The sequence below is a fragment of the Anas platyrhynchos genome, chromosome 24 (genome assembly GCF_047663525.1).
Source record: "Anas platyrhynchos isolate ZD024472 breed Pekin duck chromosome 24, IASCAAS_PekinDuck_T2T, whole genome shotgun sequence".
In the NCBI taxonomy this organism is placed as follows: domain Eukaryota; kingdom Metazoa; phylum Chordata; class Aves; order Anseriformes; family Anatidae; genus Anas; species Anas platyrhynchos.
This window is the reverse complement of record NC_092610.1, coordinates 4,315,076-4,335,051: the sequence shown is the minus strand read 5'-3', so window position 1 is coordinate 4,335,051 and position 19,976 is coordinate 4,315,076. Positions and strand designations below refer to the sequence as shown.

Sequence of the window (19,976 nt, the reverse complement as noted above, 5' to 3'; positions counted from 1 at the left end):
AACCAGCGGCGCTCGAGGCGGCTCCGCCGCAGGTCATCAAGATCCAGTTTGAGTTTAATAGCCCAGCCGCTCAAAGCCTGGCCCAAATGACATTTGTAATTTAAATGCAAATGAGGATTTAGTGCAGATGCAACGGAAAGGGGCGTTGGAGCCTGTAACTCTCCTGCCGCTTAATGAGACTTTGGGTTTTAGGGTGATTATCGCTCCTGGCACGGCACCTTGGGAAGCGCTGCGACGAGGGCGCATGGGGCTGGAGCACAGCATCCCTGGGACCTCAGCCAGGGAAAGGGAAAGTTGTGAAGGTCAAAATGCTGGTGTGAGGAACCAGGGGGCAGGCAGGAGGGGGAACCTGGTTCCCTCCATCCAGGACCCTCAGAAAATGAGCCCAGCACCGGCTCCAGCAATTTAACAGCCCGAGGAACAAGGAGGTGCCAATCGCGCTGCCATGCACCCCCTGCTCACACACACCTCACAGAGTTTCAGGGAACACATTTGCAATCCTAGAAGACTTTTGCTGCTGCAGCAAACGTTCCTCTTTTTTAATCACTCCACCAAATAATGAACCCTAATGTAACGCGCTTGATTCTTACACGTGTGATTAATTACGCAGCCGCCAGTTTCTTTGTCTGCACCACGGGTCTAGACTGACTTCATAATTGCATTATTATGCATAAGGAAATGACTAAGTCTGCCTGTCGTGGCGAGGACACGGAGATATCTTCCACCACCCTTTCCGCAGAGCAGCCTGGGATGCGCTGAGGCTCTCAGGCCTGAAGAGATGCTTCTTGACTTGTGATTTATCATTTAAAAAGCAAAAAAACAACCCGCCATGAATAATTACCAGGGCTTTTTTTTTTTTTTTTTTTAATTTCCCTCCCCTCCTCTCAGTTACGTGCCCTGCTCAACTCGTGCCTTCACGCCAAAGCTAAAAAGCAGCTGAGCCCTGCACTGGCAGCACAGACCCAGCGCACTCCAGTGCCCAGCCCCGTTATACTGGGATGTACTGGGATGTGCTGCCCACGCTCCTGCTCAGCGCTGCCCTTACCAGTGGGACCAGGTGGGGCAGATGCCCAGCCCTGTAGTTCGGCTGCAGACTCCTCATTAAGGTCTGACGATGTTGCACAAGGCAGTTTAATTAGCCAGCTCCCAGAGCCCAGGGAGAAAAGGCTTCCATTGTGAGCGCTGTTTGATGGGAGGATTTGGGGACGTAGGTGTCGGGTGGGGGTCATAATTAGGGTTAGGGCTTGGAGAGAGAGAAAGCGCAGAGCCCCGGTGTGCGTGGGGCTGTGCAAAAGCTGCCAAAGGCCGCTCAGGTCTCCCAAAAGGACACCAGCAGGAAACTTTGCACTAATTAAAGCTCATTTCCTCTTCAAGGCAGGAAAAGGAGGACAAGAAATCAACTCAGCAGCCCCCAGACCGCCTGGCAGGCAGACGCGCCTCCCTGCCGGGGGTCCCTGGGGAGCGCTGCACAGGTAGCTGCTGCTCTGCATCCCAGCAAGCAACCAGAACAGCAGCAGCACAACAAGCGCTCAGAGCACACAACGAGCCCAGGGAGCCTCGCAGGGCTCATCCTCCGCAGATGCTGGAAGCCCCAAACCCACATCACGATCGTATTTTTCCCGTACGCCAAGCACTTCGTGCACACTCCGAACCACGGCGCACGAGGATGGGGAGCGCGGGACCTGTGCAAGCCGCTGGTGGTGAGGATCAGGCAGGGGGAGCTGGGGGCTGGGGGGGCTCGGTGGCCCCCACACATCGCAGGGCAGCTGGGCACGGCTGCTGGGTGCTGTCCCCGAGGCCCCGCTCCTGCTGTCACCCCCCCGTGCTGCAAAGGCTCTGCCCCCACCGTGGCACCCGACCTGGGAGCGTTTTGCTCTGGTGCGTGGTGAAGGCAGCACCGAGCTCCTTCTGGCCCCAGCTCCTGAAGCGTGAGCCATGGGGAAGGTGACAAAAGCCACCCCCCAGCAGTGCAGAAAGCCCCAGCCGTGCACCCCACAGCTGCTGTGGGCCCAAATTCCTCCTCCTCATCCCCAAAATGCCCCCGTCCCCCCTCCATGGACCTGCCAGCGCAGAGCCACGTTAATGAGACATTTCCCTTTCCCCAGTTTTTTCCTTCCCACCCCCATCCGCAGGGGCTTCATCCTGCCCCAAATTTGGAGCAACTTCCCCTCGAAGCGTCACTCCGGCTCCCAAGACAACGCGAGCTGATTCATCGAGGCTGATAATTTTAATCTCCACTGTTTGTGCGATTGTTCTCCCCAGCCACGTTCCCCCCTCTTTCTTGAAAAGCCAACAAGCTCCAGCGGGCTCCTCACCCACGAGGGGATGGTTTCTGCTCCCAGAAGTGGGGCGGGAGGGTGCTGGGGTTTTGTTCCCAACCAACTGCAGCAGCTCCCAGCTGGGGATGAGGCTGGGGGGCAGGTGTGGGATGGTGCCATGCTGCAAAAACTGGCCCAAAACGGGAAAAGGGGCTCAGCAACGGGCTGAGCTCAAGCCCTTACCTTTTGTTCTCCCTAAAGATGTTTTCCACGGAGTTTTGAACGAGCCATCACCTTTACAGAGGCCTTACCCTCTTCAGGAAGCGCTCACACCCCCCAAAAATTGCCCCAAACCCCTCAAACCCCAGACACCTCACCCCCAGCCCCCAAACCCAGCCCCTCCACAGCCACTTAATCCCAAACCAGCCCCAACCCCACCAGGGCTGGAGATGCAGCAGAGCGAGCAGCAGCCCCCGCGGCCGAGGCAGCTTGTCAGCATCACCCCGTCCACGCGCCGCCAGAGGATCCCCCACGTCTCGCAGGATTAAGGCTCCCCGCACTCATTAGCTCTAAATAGGTCGGAGCCAGGCGCGTGCAGACGCACAGCGCACCGGAGCTGCCCAAATTCAGAGCCCTGCGTCACGGCGCCGCTGGTGGGCGCAGGAAAAGGGCTGCAAAGGGAAGGGGGGGGGAGCTGGTTTGTTTTCCCTGGAAGGGGTATAAAAATAGCCACGCTGGTTTTGGAGTAACAGGCATTAATGTGGGGCTTGTCCCCAGGAATCAGGCCCCGGAGCGATTTCCCTATGGGGTGTGGAGGGGTTGGAGTGGGGGCGAGGGTCCCGGGGAGCAGCATCGGGTTGTGGTGGGCACGTGCCCAAGGCTCAGCCCACACGGGTGGTGAATTACAGGGAATGGGCAATAAATGATGTTCCCCTGGTCCACATCCCAACATCATGCTTACATGGAAAATAAAGGAGCTGTTTGTGAGCCCAGCACCGCGGCCACCAAGCACAGCTCTTTAGTGGGATGGGTTTTCTTTTTTTTTCCTTTTTTTTTTTTTTTTTTCTTTTTCCTTCTGCTCAGTTCCCCTCTCCAGCTGCACGCCCAAATCATCCCCAAATGCATCTCAAAGCCAGCCTAAAACACGCAGGAGCAGCAGAACTGGGGCTGCCCGTAGCCCAGCTCCTCGTTACCCAACCAACCACGTGCCCAAACCCAAATCCCCGGCTGGAGGCTCATTAAGGAACCTGCTCCCAAACTGGTTAACGAGGAACAGACACCAGAGGCTCCAGGATGCGGTCAAAGTGCCTCGACACTGCAGTGTCAATGTGCTCCCACCAGTGAGCCTGAGCTCCCCGGTGGTGTTGGGGGCAGGATGGGGCCGGCCCCCACCCCACAGCTGTCCCCTGCTGCAGGGAGGGCAATGGGGTGAGCAGGACCCCCAGGACCCATCCCCTCCTCGCCCCGCTTCCCTGCGCCCTGCTGTCCCCAGCGCCTCCTCCTGCTGCCATCCTGCGGCCGCGTCCCCAAACTGCACCCGGTCCCCAAACAGGCACCGGGCACGGGTGCAGGCAGCACCCAAGGGTGCCCCTGCACCCATGGAAAGCGCCCTAGCAACCGGACCCAGCCCTGGCCACCCACGGACCCCAAACCTCAGCCCCTTGGCACCGAGCGCTGTGCCCAAGGAGGTGCTGCCCACCCCCACACCGAGGGGAAAGCCCGGAGTTTATCAAAACTCAGTTTATTCCAAACGTTAAAAGATTACTTTTTTTTTTTTTCCTCTCTTCCTCAATCAACCAAAATACTTTACATTTGCTTTAAAAAAATTCGACCTAAACCATTGTACAACGCCCAGTCCCACCCCCCCTGCCCCGCACACACACCCACCGCCTCCCCCTCTCGCTCTAACACCTAAAATCTCTCCTCGGAGCCCCCCCCTCAGTCCAGGTACCTGGAAGGCAGCACGGAAAAGAAAAACCGGGGCAGGCCGGGCACAGGGAGCGAGACCACCTGGAGCAAGAACCGGAGACAACGGGGAGAGTCCCGCAGCCTGCAGGGATTAGGTGCATAGCTGGGTTTGGTTTCTGTCTTCTCAGCGAGGCCTCAACAGCAAAGGAAGCTCCTTCCTCGCCAGGTGGAGGAGAAAATTAAAGACAAAATTAGAAAAACTGAGTCCCCTCCGTGGCATCGGCTTTGCTGGGCTTCCCAAGGTGACGGGAGCAAAGAGCAAGAGTGGAAGAGATTGTGGAAAAGAGATGGAGGGAGGGAGGTTGGAAATGTTTGATCCTGCTCCTGGCCTCGCTTCTGGGGGGATTTTGGCTCAGACTCAGAAGTGGAGGTGGGAGGGAGCAGCCCACCTTCTCCAGCAGCAGGAGTCCCCCTCACAGCACCTGCTCCTCGTGTACCGGGCAGCACCCAGCTGCAGTCCCCCTCCCCAGGCTGGGACACCCAGCGTGGGGCACAGGAATCCAACCCTCAGCACCTCTGCAAGAAGCGTGTGTGAGAGGGAAACAAAAGGAGAGCTCCCTCCCCACTGCACAGGAATGTTTCTGCTGGGCTGAGACATCACCCTAACAAGCCCAGGGGGCTTTGGTGGGCGGCAGCAGACAGATCTGTACCAGGAGAGACCTGGGCACAGAGGGAAAAGATGTTCAGGTGATGGAGGGAGCACCTGGGGACGTCGGAGCAAGGGAACCTCAGGAAGCCCAAACCTTCTGTGCAGTGAAGCACAAGGCACTCAGCTTTGCTGGGCCAGGAAAAATTAAAAAAAAAAAAAAAAAAAAAAAAAGGTGGAAAACCCATCTAGTCACTGCACTGAGAGCAGGTTAGGACCGAGCTGAACTGGAGGAGCTGGCAGAGCACCTGGTACCATGGGAAGACAGACACTTGCAGACAGAAAACACGAGCATCCCTGCAGCCCCCTGCTCCAGCCACGCAGACACCGCCAGGACACCTCGGGGCCCGGCTCCAGGAGCCCTCCTGCCTTCCCTGACGTGGTCTGCGAGAGAGCAGAGCTGGGAACCAGCCTCCCAAAAAGGGGCCAAGGGCAGGAGGTGGGTGTGTGCGCGGGCCCCACGCCCCCGCTGTGCTGCAGCCGCTTCATCAACTCTGCTCCTTGTCCTTGACCAGCAGGACAGTGTGTTGGCCTCCGCTGGACACGGCCAGGACCACGCGGTTCTCCAGCTGCTTGCCCGTCATCTGCACGGGGCTCCAGACGTCGTCCTCCTCCCCGGTGCCCAGCTGGTAGTTGGTGCCCATGCCCCAGGCAAACGCTCGTCCTGAAACAGAGGAGAGATGAGTTTGGGTTCTGGGAGAAGCTCTGAAATCCCCAAGCAAGGAGAAACCAAAGGTGCCAGAGAAGCATGCAGGGGTTAGAAGCAGAGAAGGGAGGTATTTTGAGGTATTTTGGCCTCCCTCAAAGCAGTTTTTCGTCACGCAGCCTGCTTCTAAGCCAGGTTTCCCCCCCCATCCATCAACACGCCGCCTGTTCGTGCGGGCAAATCCTTCCCACAGCTGTGGGCTGCACGTGCTCCAGCCAAGCCAGTGCACAACCAGAGCACAAAGAGCTCTCGCAGCAGCCGAGTTCACAGCTTGGAGAAGGGACCAGCAGCTCAGCCCCCCCCTCCCGGGTCAACACTCTTCCCCAAACCCTGCTGCCAAGTGCCCACAAAAATATTTGAGCAGCTGCTGCTCGGCTCCCGCGGGCTGGGTGCTTGGCAGGGGCTGCGAGCGCTGGGACCTGGCCCAAATCCTGCCCCAGCAGCCCGTGATGAAGCCCCGGGGGGGGGGTTGAGGTGTTTGGGCAGCCCCCCAGGAGGGGCAGAGGAAGGGTGGGCAGCGCTCCGTGGGCAGGGGGTGCCTGCCACTCACCGTCACTGCTGACAGCGTAGCCGACCGACGCGCCGCACGCCACGGAGGAGATGCTGGGGAGGTCGGGGATGACGGTGGGGGTGCTCTTCTCTTCTGCCCCTTCCCCGAGCCCTAAGCGGCCGTACTCGGCCCGGCCCAGGCTGTAGGCTTTACCTGGAGCAGGAGAAACATGCAGGAGGTGACTCCAAGCGGAGGGAAGCCCGCTGCAGGCAGGCTTTTCCTCCCCCAGGGCTGATCCCGGAGGAGCTGGGAGCACCGCTCCTCCCTGCCCGGTCCCGCAGCACACCCCAGATCCCAACTTGGGGCTCCCCAGCTGTACAGCGGGGTACAGGACCCTACGTGGGTTCCTGTCATCACCCCAGCTCTTTGCCTCAAATCCATAAAACTTTTTCAATTGGATTGTGCTTCTGGAAGAGCCAAACAGCCCCTGCATGGCTCACACAGACACCACAGCCACGCTGCCCTGAACAGGGACTCAGAGGGACTCAGCATCTCCCCCACACCCCAACACCTCCCCACGGGAGCCCTGCAGTGCTCGGCACAGCTCCCAGCCCTCCCCCCGACCCCACTGGGGCTCACCCTCCGAGTCCACGCAGACGGTGTGGTGCTGCCCGCCGGAGAAGCCGAGCCAGGACTTGGTGGAGTTCTTGAAGGACGTCAGGTTCTGCGGGGAGAAGCAGGGCTCGGTGCCCTGGGTGCCTGCGGGGCGGGACGCACAAACCCCGGCACGTCAGGAACCATCCTCTCACCCCACTCACAGCCCAGTTCCCCCAGTCCCAGCGCTGAAGGTCTGAGCATTTCTGCTCAAATCCATGGGCTGAGGGCTGGGAACTAAACCCAGAGTTACATGGGATGATCCCCCCACACATTTCCAGCTCCAGTTTGTCCTAAACTGGGCGCTGGGAGCACACGGTGGGTTCAAGGAGTTCTGGATTCCCACCAAAGCCACCAAGAAGGCAGCAGATCTGGAGGGACCAAGCAAACTCACCCAGCTGGTGGTAGTTGGAGAGGCCGAACCCGTAGATGTGCCCTTCCTGCGTGACAGCAAAGGTGAAGTAAGCCCCACAGAAGGCGTCCTGGAAGCGCATCTTGCCTTTGTTGCCTCTGCCTCTGACAGGGACACGCTGCGGGACCAGCAGGCGCTCTGGGGACGAGAAACGAGGCGTGGGATGAGAACTAATGCTCTACACCCTTTTCATCACCCCTTTGATCACCCAACTCAAGCAACTGATTTACAAACAAGCCCCTGAGCTGCTGGGGAAGGGCCAGGGTGGGTGGGTTTCTACTCCTCAGCAAAGCTCAGCCTGCTCCCCGCAGCCACGAGTGTCCCCGAGCCCCAGAGCCACTCACGCAGCCCCTTCCGCCCTCCTCGGTTGGCGAAGAGCTCCGGCACTCTCCCCAGCTGGCCCTGCTCGCCGCAGCCACACGTGAACAGGTCGCCATCCATCGTCAGCATCACCAAGTGGTCGTTCCCTGCGGGGAGACGCGGGAGGTGAGCGAGCAGCAGCCGCTGTCCAGATCCCCAGGGACCCCAGCAAGACCCAGGGGTCACAGCAAAGCCCCGGCTGTCCAAACTTCCTAGAATTCAGTGGGGTTTGCTGATCCCATTTCTCCATTTGAAACTGCACAGAACTTTCACTGGGATGGTTTAGAGGCACCCCCAACCACACCTGGGTCCCAGATGAATTCCCTGGCTGCTCTGCCAGGGAAAATCCAGAGGGTGAGTGCCCCAACCGCACGGGGTGGCAGTCAGGGCACTAACCATAAAGCATTTCAGACCAACTGTAAGCTAACTGAACAGCTAAACTGTAAAACACGTTAATATTTGACCCAACCTGATTGAAAAACACCACTGGGGCTGGCAGAGACACCAGGTCTGCTCACTCAGGAGCCAGAGGGGAGCAAGCAGACCCTTGTACCCAGGAAAAAGGGCACGGACCCTCTGGACCCTCACCCGCCAGCCAAGGCTCAAACAGCCTCATCCAGCAGCTTGACGCACGCACATCCAAGATCTGGCTCACCTGAGACAATTTTAACGACAGGTGAGCTGAGCTGGAGGAGCACAGGGACAGAGCTCGTCTTCATCGGCTCCAGCAGGCCGATCACCCCGTTGTTATCCTGCGGGAGGAGACACACACACACCCAAATGAGTCACTGAAGCAGCCCAGCAACCCCCCGCAGGGCTTCCAATGCTTTCCTAAGAAATCGACGTACCCGAAACGAGCCCCAGACAAAAACCCTGCCGTCATCCGTCAGCGCTGCGGTGTGGCTGTCCCCCGCCGAGACCTGCACCACCTTCTCCTGCAGCTCCACCAGCCCCGGGGTGGTCTCAGAGCCTTCTGCCGAGGTGTCGCGCCCGAGGGCGCCTTCGTCGTTGCAGCCAAAGGTGTAGATCTGTAGGGTGACCCGGTTGGGAAGGGATGCAGAATTTAACAGGACGTGCGTGAAGCCAGGGGACGCAGCCCCCCCAGGACGAGTTGTCCCTCTGCACCCCAAAATCTTTGAGGTCGGTGGCACAGACACCATCCAGGAGCTGCAGCAGGGGAGCCCTGCAAGGTGCCACCCCGCAGCATCACGGGGACGGAGCAGGGTCTGATCCTCGCTCCAGGACACGAGGACATCCCCAAGCTGATGGGGGGGCACAGTTCAGCCTCCCCCCGGTGTCCCCGTGCTGCCCCTTCCCCAGCAGCCCTAACGCCGCTCTCACCTTGCCCGTCTCGCTGAGGCACACGGTGTGCATCCCTCCTGCCTCCGCCTGCACGATCAGCTCCGGCAGCTGCACCAGGGCCGGCTTCTTCCTCTCCATCACGCCCTCGCCCAGCCCCAGCTGCCCGACGTCCCCCTGCCCCAGCGACAGCACCAGCCCGGGCTGCGTGCGGTGGGACGGGTGGCTGACTGCGGGGCAGGGCAGAAAGGAGCCATGGGGTGTGCTGTGGGGGGGGGGGAAAAACCCCTCCAGCACAGCCCCGCAGGGAATTTAGGGGCCTCCCAGGGGAGTTTTTGGGGGAGTTTTCGTACCTTTAAGCTTTTTCCTGGCAGGAGACTCGTCCTGTGGCACGGGGCTTTTCTTTGCGCCGCGTTTTCCCGGCATGGTGGCTGAGACCTGAACAGACAAAGGCGCTGTTGGGGGGGTCACCCAGCTGGGATTTTTCCCCTGCGATCGCCGCAGCCTCCATCCCCTGTGGGACTGGGGGTGAGGACTTGGGCACCGACCCCCCCCGGTTTGTACCCTCCCCGTTTTTTGTTTTCCTTGCACATTTCCCCCCCCCCACGTGCCCTGAGCACGCTCTGCCCTCCCCACCAAACCCCTCCGCGGCCACCCCAGGGAGAAACCAGGGACTGGGAGCACCCCCTGTGCCCCCCGCAGCCCCTTCCCCGCTAATCCCCGTTTGAATCTCCCGCCCGCCCCCCTGTCCGTCCCTCCGTCCTTCCCCACCACCCCCCTCCGCTTCCTCCCCGGCCTTCCCCAGCCCAACACCGAGCCGGGGGGGGCCCCAAACTGCGCCCCACCGGGAGGAGCAGCGGTCCCCAGCCCCCCCCACCTCGGTGCCCACCCTCCCCGTCCCCTTTTCCCACGCCCCCCCCCCCCCTCCCCGGTGCCCCCAGCCCCGTGGCCGCGCTCCCACCTCCGCCGCCGCCGCGCTCCCGGCCCCGAGCATGCGCGGGGACGGCCCCGGGGGGGGGACACCGGGGACATGGGGGGGGCACCGGCGCCCTCTGGTGGTGGCTTCGGGGGGGGGGGCCGGGTATGGACGTGGGGGAGGCCTAGGGTGGCTGCACCCCACCCCACGAGGGGCTGGGGCGGTGCGGGACGGACCTGGAGCATCCCCCCCCCCCCCCCACGTGGGGTGATTTTTTTTCGGGGGGGAGCCCCACAGCAAGGGGTTTGCCCCCCCCGGCAATGAACGCCACTGGGGGGCTCCCCACAAGCCCCTCCAGCTCCATTCTTTGCCCCATCAACGATCAGGAACACGGCCAGGGGCCGGCAGCCCCCCCCAAATAAAAAAAAGCCACCGACCCCAGCCCCCAGAGCAATTTTCAGCCCCGTTTTAGCAAATTCTTCCCCCAAAGGGAGCAGCGCAACTCGCTCAACCTCCCCAGCTCAGCCCCCTGAAGCTCAGGGTTCCCTCGCCAGCCTTCCCTGTAGTTCCCCTGCCCAGCCCCCGACACCCCCCTCACTTTCTCCTCCCCCATTTAATACGTTTCCAAGGCGCCCCCCCCAGCCCCTGTCCTGGGGCCAGCGCTAGCAGCTACTTACAGGCAGGGTTAAAGCTCCCGAGGTGTTCACAGGTCCACCAGGAATTAAAGCAGCTCTAAGTCCTTCGCTTAACAGAGGGGAGAAATGCCTGAGTATGTTTAACAAAATCCTAATTTAACCCTAAAACCAGAGGTACAGCCTCCAGACCCCCACCCCCAGACTCCTGAGGGCTCTGAAGTTACAGAACTTGCATTATTGGGGTCTGCACCAGTACACCCAGTGCTGCTCACGTTGAGCCTCCCAGTCCCAGGAGCAGAGGGCAGGCTGCACCCACCCAAAGGGGTGGAACCCAACCACAGCAACACCGAATTGGAAACGTTTCCTTGGGGTTTTCCGAGCTCCATTCAGAGAGCAAACCCACGTCTAGCAGTCATACCAGAGAGAACAGCCACACAACACCATTTCAAAGATCTTTATTTGTCAGGCACAGCATCACAGGTCCCAAAACACAGAAACCCCAAACTTCCCAGATGGACACTGCCCACCAGCTGTACACAACCTCCACACCATGCGCCCGCTCTCACCCCCTTCCCCAGCACCAGGCAGCCTCCCCCACAGCCACAACAGCTCCCAGTGCCCCATTTTTCTTCTTGGGCTCCTTTTCAGGTGGTGCTCAGCCACGTGCTCCCCCCAGCTGGTGCAGATGAGGCACGGCAACCCACCAGAGCCCCCAGCTCTTCACACATGTTCCTCAGGGTGCAGCTCGCCCACAGGGGTTCAGCCCCTGCTTTCCTTCACATGACACCTCACACAGCAGCCACACAACCCCCTGCAGCCTCTGGGTGCTCTGGAGGTCACTGCAGGCCCCCAGCACAAAGCACGTGCTCTGAGGTCACCACGTGTAGGCTCTTTCTCCCATTTCCAGCCCGCTCTGAACTCTGCAGAGGCTCAGACTGTACCCGCTGCAGGGACCGAACCTCAGCCACCACCTCTGCTCAGCATTTGGGCTGGAGCTGTGCTTGGGGCACACTCACCTCACCCTCACTGGGTATGCAGGCTGCTGTTGGTAGCACTCACAAGCCTTTATCAGTGTCTGCAACATGGAAAAAAAAAAAATCAAGAAAGCTTATTACTTGTGTCCCACACAGATTTTCCTACTTATTTCCTACTTATAACCTGGCAGGAAGCACAATCCATTTTGCTAGCCCATCACAGACACGACCAGGGACAGTACAGCCACATGCTCCCAGCAAGCCATGTGCCTTCCATTTCCCTTCTCCCCAGTAAAATCCCAGTGCTTCAGCACCCACATTACTGACACATCCTTCCCAGGGGTAAAAAACACAAGAAGTCTGCTTTGTGAGTGATTAACATGTGAATCTGGTGAGTGCACATGGATTGTTCTTGTTCAGATGAGGCTGAGATGACAAAATGGCTGAGCTGGGTCAGGTTTCACAAGGGCCAGGGTCTAAGCCAGGGCCTCCGTGACTTTGCAGTTTACAGAATAGTTAAGGCCTCAAAAGCCAATTAAGCCCCATCATTCACTTTTACTTCACCAGTTTTTTCCCCCGTTTTTCTAATATTTAGGAGCAGGCCTCTCATCAGTCCAACAAAAGCTCAGGATCTAAGGAACTCACAAACTAAACTTTTGCTGTTAAACATCTATATTGTATATATAATTTTATGTATAAACATCTACTAACATCTGTTAAACACCATTGGCATTTCATTACTTCAAACCCGTGATCCATTTCAACTTGCATAAGCCAGTTCAAAGCAAGTACTTAAAGCTTTTTTAAAGGGGAAGCTATCAAGATGACAAGGTAAAACTACACATTTGTGCAGAATCACTCACCTTCCAAAGCGGTGCTCCACAAACATCGAACTTTTCAACTGAAACAACAAAGAAAAGGCATTAAATAACTGCTCAAACTGTCCGAACTGCACCTTCCCGCCTCCCCATGCCCCCAGCCGAAACCCCCCCGTGTGATTTGTTTCCTGCATGGTTTATCTCCTCTGTAACGGCCCGGGGGCTCAGAGAAGCAGTAGGAATATGCAGGCTGCAGACTCGAGGCCCGGCTTGTTCTCCAACGTCGTGGAAGGGGACTGTACGTCACAGGCCCGAGGGCCTACGCTCCCGTGCGCCACACGGACAGAGCCATGAGAGAGCGACTTCTCCGGATGTCCACGTTGGGGTCTGCCCCCCCCACACCCTTATACCCCCCCATCCCCCCAATACCCCCTTAATCCCGCCCAGCCTCCCCACACCCCCTTATAACCCCTCGGTCCTATGCAGACACTCACTGGTGGAGCAAACTGTGCGACACCGGCCCGAGCATCAGGAACAAACCTGTGGGAAAGGAGAGGAGGCGGTGAGAGGCGGCGCTGCCCCCCCCCACCCCGGGGTATCCCCCTGCCCCCCTCAGGCCGCAGGTAGGCCGCGGTGGGCCCCGGGCTGGCTGCGAGCAGCACCGCCCTCATAAAGGTCACCGGCTCCATACGGCACAGCGAGGAGAAGAGGAAAAAGACAAGAAATGAGGAAAAAATAGTAGAGAGAAAAAAAAAAATGAGATGAAGATAAGGCCGCGCTCCGCTCACCTTCCGCATCCCTCGCCCCCCGCCGTGGAAAGAGAGCGAGGGGCAGCGCGCGGCGGTATTTATAGAGCGGCCGGGGGGCGGGGCCTGGGCGCGCATGCGCGGAGGGCAAGAGGGAGGGCTGAGCGGCTCGTGTGCAAAAGGAGTTTTGGCGGGAAAGGGGCCGGGTGCAGCGGGAGGGGGAGCATGCGCAGTGGGAAGGCGGGAAGGGGCTGAGGGGGATTGGGGTCATGGAACCCCCCCCCACACACACACACCCAGTGACCGTGTCCCCAAGCACCACGTCCAACCTCTCCCTGAACACCCCCAGGGACGGGGACTCCACCACCTCCCTGGGCAACCCGTCCCAACACCTGAGTGCTCCTTCTGAGGAGAAATCACTAAATTTAGTGTGCACGCCCAAACTGGAATGAGATAAAAAAGAACGAGACGGCCCGAGCATGCACAAGGCCTGGGTTCATGCAGCAAACACTGTGAGGAAGACCACTGACAATCACCAGATTCCCCTCAAAAAACCACCAGTGGGAACAATTGTGCACGTGTCAGGGCCATTTACATATTTTAATGTTACGGGAAACTGAATGTGTTGGTTATTGGAAACCTGCTGGATGTGCATGGTTTGATTGTGTGTAATGGCTGTAGCCTAGATAACTGGGCACACACTGGGTGGGATGATCCCGTGAGTCTGGTGCCACAATTAAAGAATGTCTGCTTCCTAAAACCCAAATTGAGCCTCTGAGAGTTTATTTGACTGACTTTTAAGGCAAAGGTTCAGCCCAGAGCAGAACAGGCTGAGGGGAGGCCTCATGGCGGCCTGCAGCTCCCTCACAGGGGAGCGGAGGGGCAGGCGCTGAGCTCTGCTCCCTGGGGACAGCGACAGGACCCGAGGGGATGGCATGGAGCTGGGACAGGGGAGGGTCAGGCTGGGGGTTAGGGAAAGGGTCTGCACCCAGAGGTGGTCGGGACAGGCTCTCAGGGACATGGTCACAGCACCGAGCCTGACAGAGCTCAGGAAACATTTGGACAATGCTCTCTGACACAGGGTCTGTTTTTGGGGTGGTGCTGCGTGGAGCCAGGAGTTGGACCCAGTGATCCCTGTGGGGTCTCCTCCACCTCATGATGTCCCCTGCTTCTGGGGAGCAGAGACCTTTGAACCCCCAACCCCCTCCAACAGGAGCCATTAAAACACAACCAGAGCAGCAGTTTAAAAAAAAATCCTAAAATACTTTTATTCAATAATTAAAATCTGTTGATGAGGAGACAGATATACAACGCAATGATTCAGTCTACAGCCGTACTGTACACGGGGAAGCTGTGAGGGACGCGCACCCCCTGAGGGTGAAGGCAGCGCAGCGAGGCCCGGCCTTCCACAGGGCTCCCAAAACAGCCCGAGCACCACGCCGGCACGGCTGCGATGGAGGCGAGCCCCCCTCTTCATTCCCACCCCCCATGGGCCCGTGATAGTCCCTTCGTGGCTAGTGGCACCTCACACGTGGGTTAGTTCCATGCATGAGACAGCAGGGCGCCCACACCAGGTTTCGAACCCAAAGTTTCGGAAGAACCAACACGAGATTCTCAGAAGAGCAAGAGTAATCTATTTTAAGGTCACTTTTTTTAAGCCTCTTCTCCTCCCCGCACCTTCCACCCACGCAGTGAAATTATCAAGTTTCCAGTAGGTTTTGCTGTAAAAATGAGAAAAGGCAAGTTTCACCCTGATTTGGGAAAGTAAAAAAAAAAAACATCTGAGAGGAAGCGACGATAAAAAGGATTTACTACTATCACAGCTTCCCCAAATTAAAAAGTTTTAAAAAAGGCAACAGTCGTTTCCTGGTTCTGTGATTTGTTAAACGAGCCCAGATATTCTCAAGACAAGATCCATTAACATCACCGCAGGTGTGAGAGAGCAGGGAGGGAATGCTTTATACATTTGTGTTTTGTTTTTTTTTGCCTTTTTTTCCTGTTTTTAAGTTCTTTTGTTTTGATTTTTTTTTACAAAAAAAAAAAAAAAAAAAAGATGCAGCATATGTTAATATCTATACAATTCCCTTCCAGGACAACAAACCGTTGGTCAGTAGTGATTCAGGACATGAAAGATATGACAGACGCGAGCAAATCCCAAAAATTACGAGTCACGTGTCAGTTGTCTGCCAGCTCAGCATCTGCACAGGGTTCTCTGTACACAGCTAATATACACACGTGCTTCCTCGCACATCCACTCTCCATTCCTCAGCTCTCCAACACCAGAGCTGCCGAGTTTTTCCCTCCTCTAGGTAAAGAGAGAGGAAACGAAGGGTTTGCACCCAAAAGGAGTATGTACAGCTGAGAACCGGGCCCGTCACGACAGGAAGGGATCTGGGGAAGGAACTGCTCGCTCACACGTGCGTGGGCTCCTGGCAGGGATGCTGGCGCCAAGGAGAGGCGTATTGCTGAGCTGCGCGAGGTATAGTGTTCAGTTCCAGCCCGATGGCACTCGAGACGTGTTTGTTCCAGTGAAATGCTACATTCAGACAGGATTCCCCCTTCCCTGGCCGAAAGCCCTTTTCTGGATATGTTTTGAAGGCAAATCTTGGAAGAGGCGAGGTTCTACCCTTGCTGTATTGCCCAGGAGAGGGACGCAGAGAACTTCCAGTCCTCTTGGGTCTCTTGCTCCTTCTTGGAAGATTATGGTCGATGGTACCTAAAAGCCGAGTGAAAAAAAAACACCAAAGTGTCATCCTTGGAACTTGGGTTAAACGGTTACTGAAGCATTACAGATTGTGAGAAAGAATAAACTGAATCATCTCTGAATTCTCAGCCCTCACTGAAGCTGCTAACAGTTTCACCCCTGCCTTCGAAAGCATTAGTGCTCTGCTGGCCACTTTGAGTTTCCAGGATCCCCCCAGTTTAGGGAAGAACACCTCTTCATGTCCTGCCACCCAAGAACACCAAGGTGGAAAGGGATGTTAAATCTGCAGGGGCCACATGGGTCATTTTTCCTGCGGATTTAATGCTCTGCCTCCCAGCAGCACCCCTGCAGCACAGCTCCCCCAACGGCACAGACGACGCGAGCGCTGTGGTCTCACCGCGTGAACTGTTTGCTCTCCTCGTGGACTTCCATTTCACTGCTCTTAAACTCGTTTAGCTCCTTCCGGATGGCAGCCTGCGGGAAAAGGGAGAGATCTTTATCTCCTGCTGGGGCACACGACCCTCTATCCCTCCTTTTAAGTGAGCTCAGACACGGCAAGAAGGTGCCGTGGCTCCAACGCTCCTGCTCAGGGCTGATCTCCATCACCTTTCAGTGGTGAAGCGAAGAGTAAGAGCAGTTTTTAAACATGAGCCTCAGTCCCTCAGCTCCTTTTGGTAGAGGAAGGAGCTGAGATTGCAGCAGCCACCCAAACTTTCACAGATCCTTCGCACCAGGCAGAATTTGATCTGCCCCACCTCCTCCACACCGGGCAGTCCCCACAAGTGGCCAGGGAAGATGAGAAGAGGCGTCTTCCCTGCCAGCTTCCCTAAACATGCCTCAGCCTGTGAAAAACTGCACTCCCCCAAGCAGCACCCTGTGCCTTGAACCTTTGATACCACCCAGAAGTCCAGACAGGTCCCACTGCAGCGCAGGCAGTGCCCCTGTGGGCTCCCTGTCACCGTGGAGGGGGCAGGAACCGGGCTGGGTACAGCACACGTGGGTGATGGAGCACTGGTGGTGCTTGGTGGGGTGGCAGAGAGAAAGATGCAGAGGTTAAAAAGAGAAAAAAGAGCAAATCTTGGCTCTCAGCCTTTTGCTGGGGACACCCTGACCTAGCTCCCTGCCCCGCCTGGGAACAGGACGCTCCCTGGTACCTTGTCAGCCGGAGTGAGCTTTGTCCACGGCTTATCTGCTCGCCGGTCGTAGTCTTGAGCATCTGTCACTTCCACGTACTCGTTAAACCTCAGGATCTTCCTGGCCTGCAGCTCTGCCACCGTAGGCCTTTGGCTAAGCTGAATGCAAGAACATAAAGTCAGTGTGTGCCTTGTCCCCAGAGACCGAAACAGAGACCAGTTCCCTCGCTGGGACACCGGGGTCCTGATCACGATGCAGCCTGCAGACCAGGCAAATCCTCTCACAATTTACCTCTAACAGATCTTGTTTGGCTCACGAGGCCACAAGGGCAGATCCGAGGCCACACTCCCAGGAAGACAGAACGAGGGGCTTGGGAACAGCCACTGCAGGGTGGCCCCACACAACACCAAGCCCATTTTATGTTTCAGCTACAGCAGAACTCACGTCTCATATCTGCAGGCCCTTGGAAGATACTCCCCAGCCACGTGTAACTTGGGCATCACAGCTACAAGCAGCTCTGCTCAGCTTCTTGTGAGCTGTTGCTTGTGAAATGCGTTTTGGGGAGCCCGGTGCGAATGCCGTGGCCACTGCAGCGCTGCTGTAACAGGCCAGCACGGGCAAAACTTCCAAGTGCCAGGTGCCAAACAGAGCTCACCTCGCTTGTTACACCTCAGAGCCCTCAGCACCAAAACTGGCTGCGGTGCCAGGGGCTGGCCGTGGCTGACAGACCACATCCCGCAGTCCGAGGGCACCGGGGACAGTTACACAACAGCCCCGTGACTTCACCCGCAGCAAGGCGCCTGCGACGTGCCCAGAGCCACCACCGGCCCCGACAGCTCTGCCAGATGGCAGTGGCAGCACGACGGCCAGCAGTACCTTTCTGGTGAGCCTGCGTTTGATCTCTCGCTTCTCGGCTTGACGGTCGGCTTCATTTTTCGCTGCCAAGGGAAAAAAAAAAAACAAAAAAACGATTTTTTCCCATAAGCATCACAGGTTTTGAAAAGTGCCTTCTGTACCCGAACAGGGAAGAATGTCGAGCTTTATCAGCCTGACTACGTTTCTGCATTTCCTACAGGCAGAGGGAGCAGCCCAGCTCCATACCCTTACTCACCGAGCACTCCTCTGAGTGCCGGTGGTACCGTGGGCCGTAACACGGCACGGCTGAGTCATTCTCTCCAGCTGCATGTATGTTAAAGATTAATGGCCATGCTGTCAAAACACATCCAAGCCTCTTTGCAGATCGCTCTTCCCCAAAGCTATTATACTAATAGTTTAAAGAGAACAGCAGTGCAGATAAATATTTTAAATGGAAACTTCCTGAACTGACATCTCCCTTTCCCCAAAGATGTTTAAAAGTGCTGCAGAACAAGGTGTGGCCACGAGAAACACGGCTCACTGAACAGCGAGCTGCTGCCTTCTGGATGGTACAGGGCAACGCTGCAATGTCTGGGCCACAAATAAAAGTCCAGCCCAAACAGAAACCTGTAACAGTCCTTGCTGTGTAACTTCAGAGCAGAGTCTTAACCAGTTCACATATTTAGCCCCGAGGTTTCAGGCAGGGGACAGGTAGTGCTGCCACAATGTGATGCTCTGAACTCTATTGCTTGGTGCCACTGCTGAAGGCCTGATTTTATCCAGGTCCCGGTGGTAACAAAGTACTGGGAAAAGTCAGATCTGCTTTCCTACAGTGATGTAACCACAGCATCCCCATCTGTACATACTCCACGTATCCACGTACTAAAACGTGAGATGGGAAACACGGCAGCTTGTATTACTTAGGACCACCGGAGGAGCGTTACTCACGTTGAAGTATGTTCCTCTGCTCCAGTTCTTCTGCTGTCGGTCTCTGACTCAGTCGCCTAAAGGAAAGCAGAACACATGAGGCGCCTGTCATCTGGTCATCCATCAGCAGGGGATGAAGAACACCACTGCTTTGTGGTCTGAGTGCTCCCAAACCTCCTCAGAGATGCTCAGCCACCACTGGAGATCACTGCTGCCCTGTCTGGGGCTCTCCTCCCCTCTGCTCAAGCAAGCTGCTCAGCCCCAGGCCCAGGTTAGGGAAGTGCTGTGCCCCCCAAGGGCTCAGAGAAACTTCTCAGGGCAGATGAGCCGAGACTGGAACATCAGCAGCCCCCCCTTCACCCAGAAGATTCCAGCCTTCACAGCAGAGGCTGCTTCGACAAGACACCAGCTTTGTCCAGTCCCCCCCCGAGCCGTACCGACGGTTCACACGTAACCCTCCTCTGCTTGTGGTACCTGGTCAACGTCGACCCGATCTGGTTCCGAATTTCGTTCCACTCCTCCTTGCTCTTCCGAGGGAAGACAAACTTCTCTTCCTGCACCGCGGCCGTGTTCCCCAGCTTCATGGCTAGCGTGTCTTTCCTCTTCACTTTGTTAGCCAGCGTGCCTGCGGGGAGAGCGATGGGATGTGACTGGGGGCTGCAGAACCTGAGCACAGCCCCAACAGTTGTGCTTTCCCCTGGAGTTTGCTTTCCCAGCTCAGCACCACAGCTCCCAGTTGTGCCAGAACTGGTCACCACAGCAGCAGCCAGCATCCCTGCGCCATGCCAGCAGCTCACCCCACCTGAAGGGGTGAGACAGCACAGGCTATTGCATGAACCATCTGCAGCTGGAGGGAGAGCATCTCAGCAGCTGAACGCACAGGTTTGGCTGCTGCAGGCTTTGAAAAAGCAGGGGAGAGGACGTGGTAGGGCATGAAACCAAGAGCCAGCTGCGTGCAAGCACTGTGTGAGCCAGCTCTTTGATACAGCTCATGGTACAGCCGGGACTGAGCTCAGCAGGGGCAAGGAGGGAGCTGCAATGTCACAGCCTTACTGTTATGGCTTTCATCTTCTTCCTCATCCTCGTCATCTTTGTACAGGATGGGCCCCTCCGAGTCAGAGTCGCTCATCCCTTCGTCTCCCTCCTGCTCCTCCGGCAGCACCTGGGGCACCAGCTTGGGGATGATCGTTACGGACGGCACATCTCCGATATACACACGGGGGCCCGGAGCCTGCTCTTCCTCCTGGTCTTCCTCTTCCTCTTCCTCATCGTCTGGACTAACGAGAAGCTCACTATTACATCTCAACACATCCCACGGGGCCGGGAAATCCCCTGTTGGCTGCGCTCAGCCCATGGTCTGCGGGAACCCCGTAACCAGAGACAGAAGAGCCCCGTGACCCTGCTCCGTCCCCCAAAATCCTCTCCCCACAGCACAGGGAGCTCTCGGGGGCAATGCCAGACACAGGCTCACTGC

General features: G+C 57.3%; 2 protein-coding genes and 1 non-coding gene across 14 annotated transcripts in view; all 3 read right to left on the bottom strand.

The window, feature by feature from the left end:
- Positions 1 to 3,983: 3,983 nt before the first annotated feature.
- RCC1 (regulator of chromosome condensation 1) lies at positions 3,984 to 12,998 on the bottom strand. Of its 4 annotated transcripts, none has more exons than XM_072027393.1 (14): positions 12,925 to 12,998; positions 12,631 to 12,676; positions 12,182 to 12,219; positions 11,361 to 11,419; positions 10,387 to 10,453; positions 9,147 to 9,231; positions 8,836 to 9,023; positions 8,343 to 8,522; positions 8,150 to 8,246; positions 7,479 to 7,601; positions 7,117 to 7,272; positions 6,708 to 6,827; positions 6,129 to 6,281; positions 3,984 to 5,536 (listed from the first exon to the last, which is right to left on the bottom strand). In XM_072027393.1, the coding sequence occupies exons 6-14, from the start codon at positions 9,217 to 9,219 to the stop codon at positions 5,361 to 5,363; spliced, it is 1,266 nt and encodes a 421-aa protein (XP_071883494.1). In that variant the 5' UTR covers positions 9,220 to 9,231; positions 10,387 to 10,453; positions 11,361 to 11,419; positions 12,182 to 12,219; positions 12,631 to 12,676; positions 12,925 to 12,998; the 3' UTR covers positions 3,984 to 5,360. The 4 variants fall into 4 exon arrangements, with proteins under 4 accessions (XP_071883494.1, XP_071883495.1, XP_071883496.1 ...); XM_072027394.1 differs by having other exon boundaries at positions 10,387 to 10,448; XM_072027395.1 differs by lacking the exons at positions 11,361 to 11,419; positions 12,182 to 12,219; positions 12,631 to 12,676; positions 12,925 to 12,998 and having other exon boundaries at positions 10,387 to 10,461.
- Positions 12,316 to 12,520, bottom strand: LOC113839808 (small nucleolar RNA SNORA73 family). The gene has a single exon (XR_003492407.1). It is a non-coding gene; the product is annotated as a small nucleolar RNA SNORA73 family (small nucleolar RNA).
- Positions 12,999 to 14,124: 1,126 nt separating the features above from the next.
- The window catches only part of PHACTR4 (phosphatase and actin regulator 4), a 60,414-nt gene continuing 54,562 nt past the window's right edge, over positions 14,125 to 19,976 (bottom strand). For all 9 annotated transcript variants that reach the window (XM_072027311.1, XM_072027317.1, XM_072027318.1 and 6 more), the window contains 7 exons: positions 19,556 to 19,779; positions 18,977 to 19,127; positions 18,524 to 18,579; positions 17,597 to 17,658; positions 16,741 to 16,878; positions 15,984 to 16,060; positions 14,125 to 15,598 (listed from right to left, as the gene is read on the bottom strand). In XM_072027311.1, coding sequence (XP_071883412.1) covers positions 15,583 to 15,598; positions 15,984 to 16,060; positions 16,741 to 16,878; positions 17,597 to 17,658; positions 18,524 to 18,579; positions 18,977 to 19,127; positions 19,556 to 19,779 — 724 coding nt within the window. In that variant the 3' untranslated portion in view covers positions 14,125 to 15,582. The remainder of the gene's footprint in view (positions 15,599 to 15,983; positions 16,061 to 16,740; positions 16,879 to 17,596; positions 17,659 to 18,523; positions 18,580 to 18,976; positions 19,128 to 19,555; positions 19,780 to 19,976) is intronic.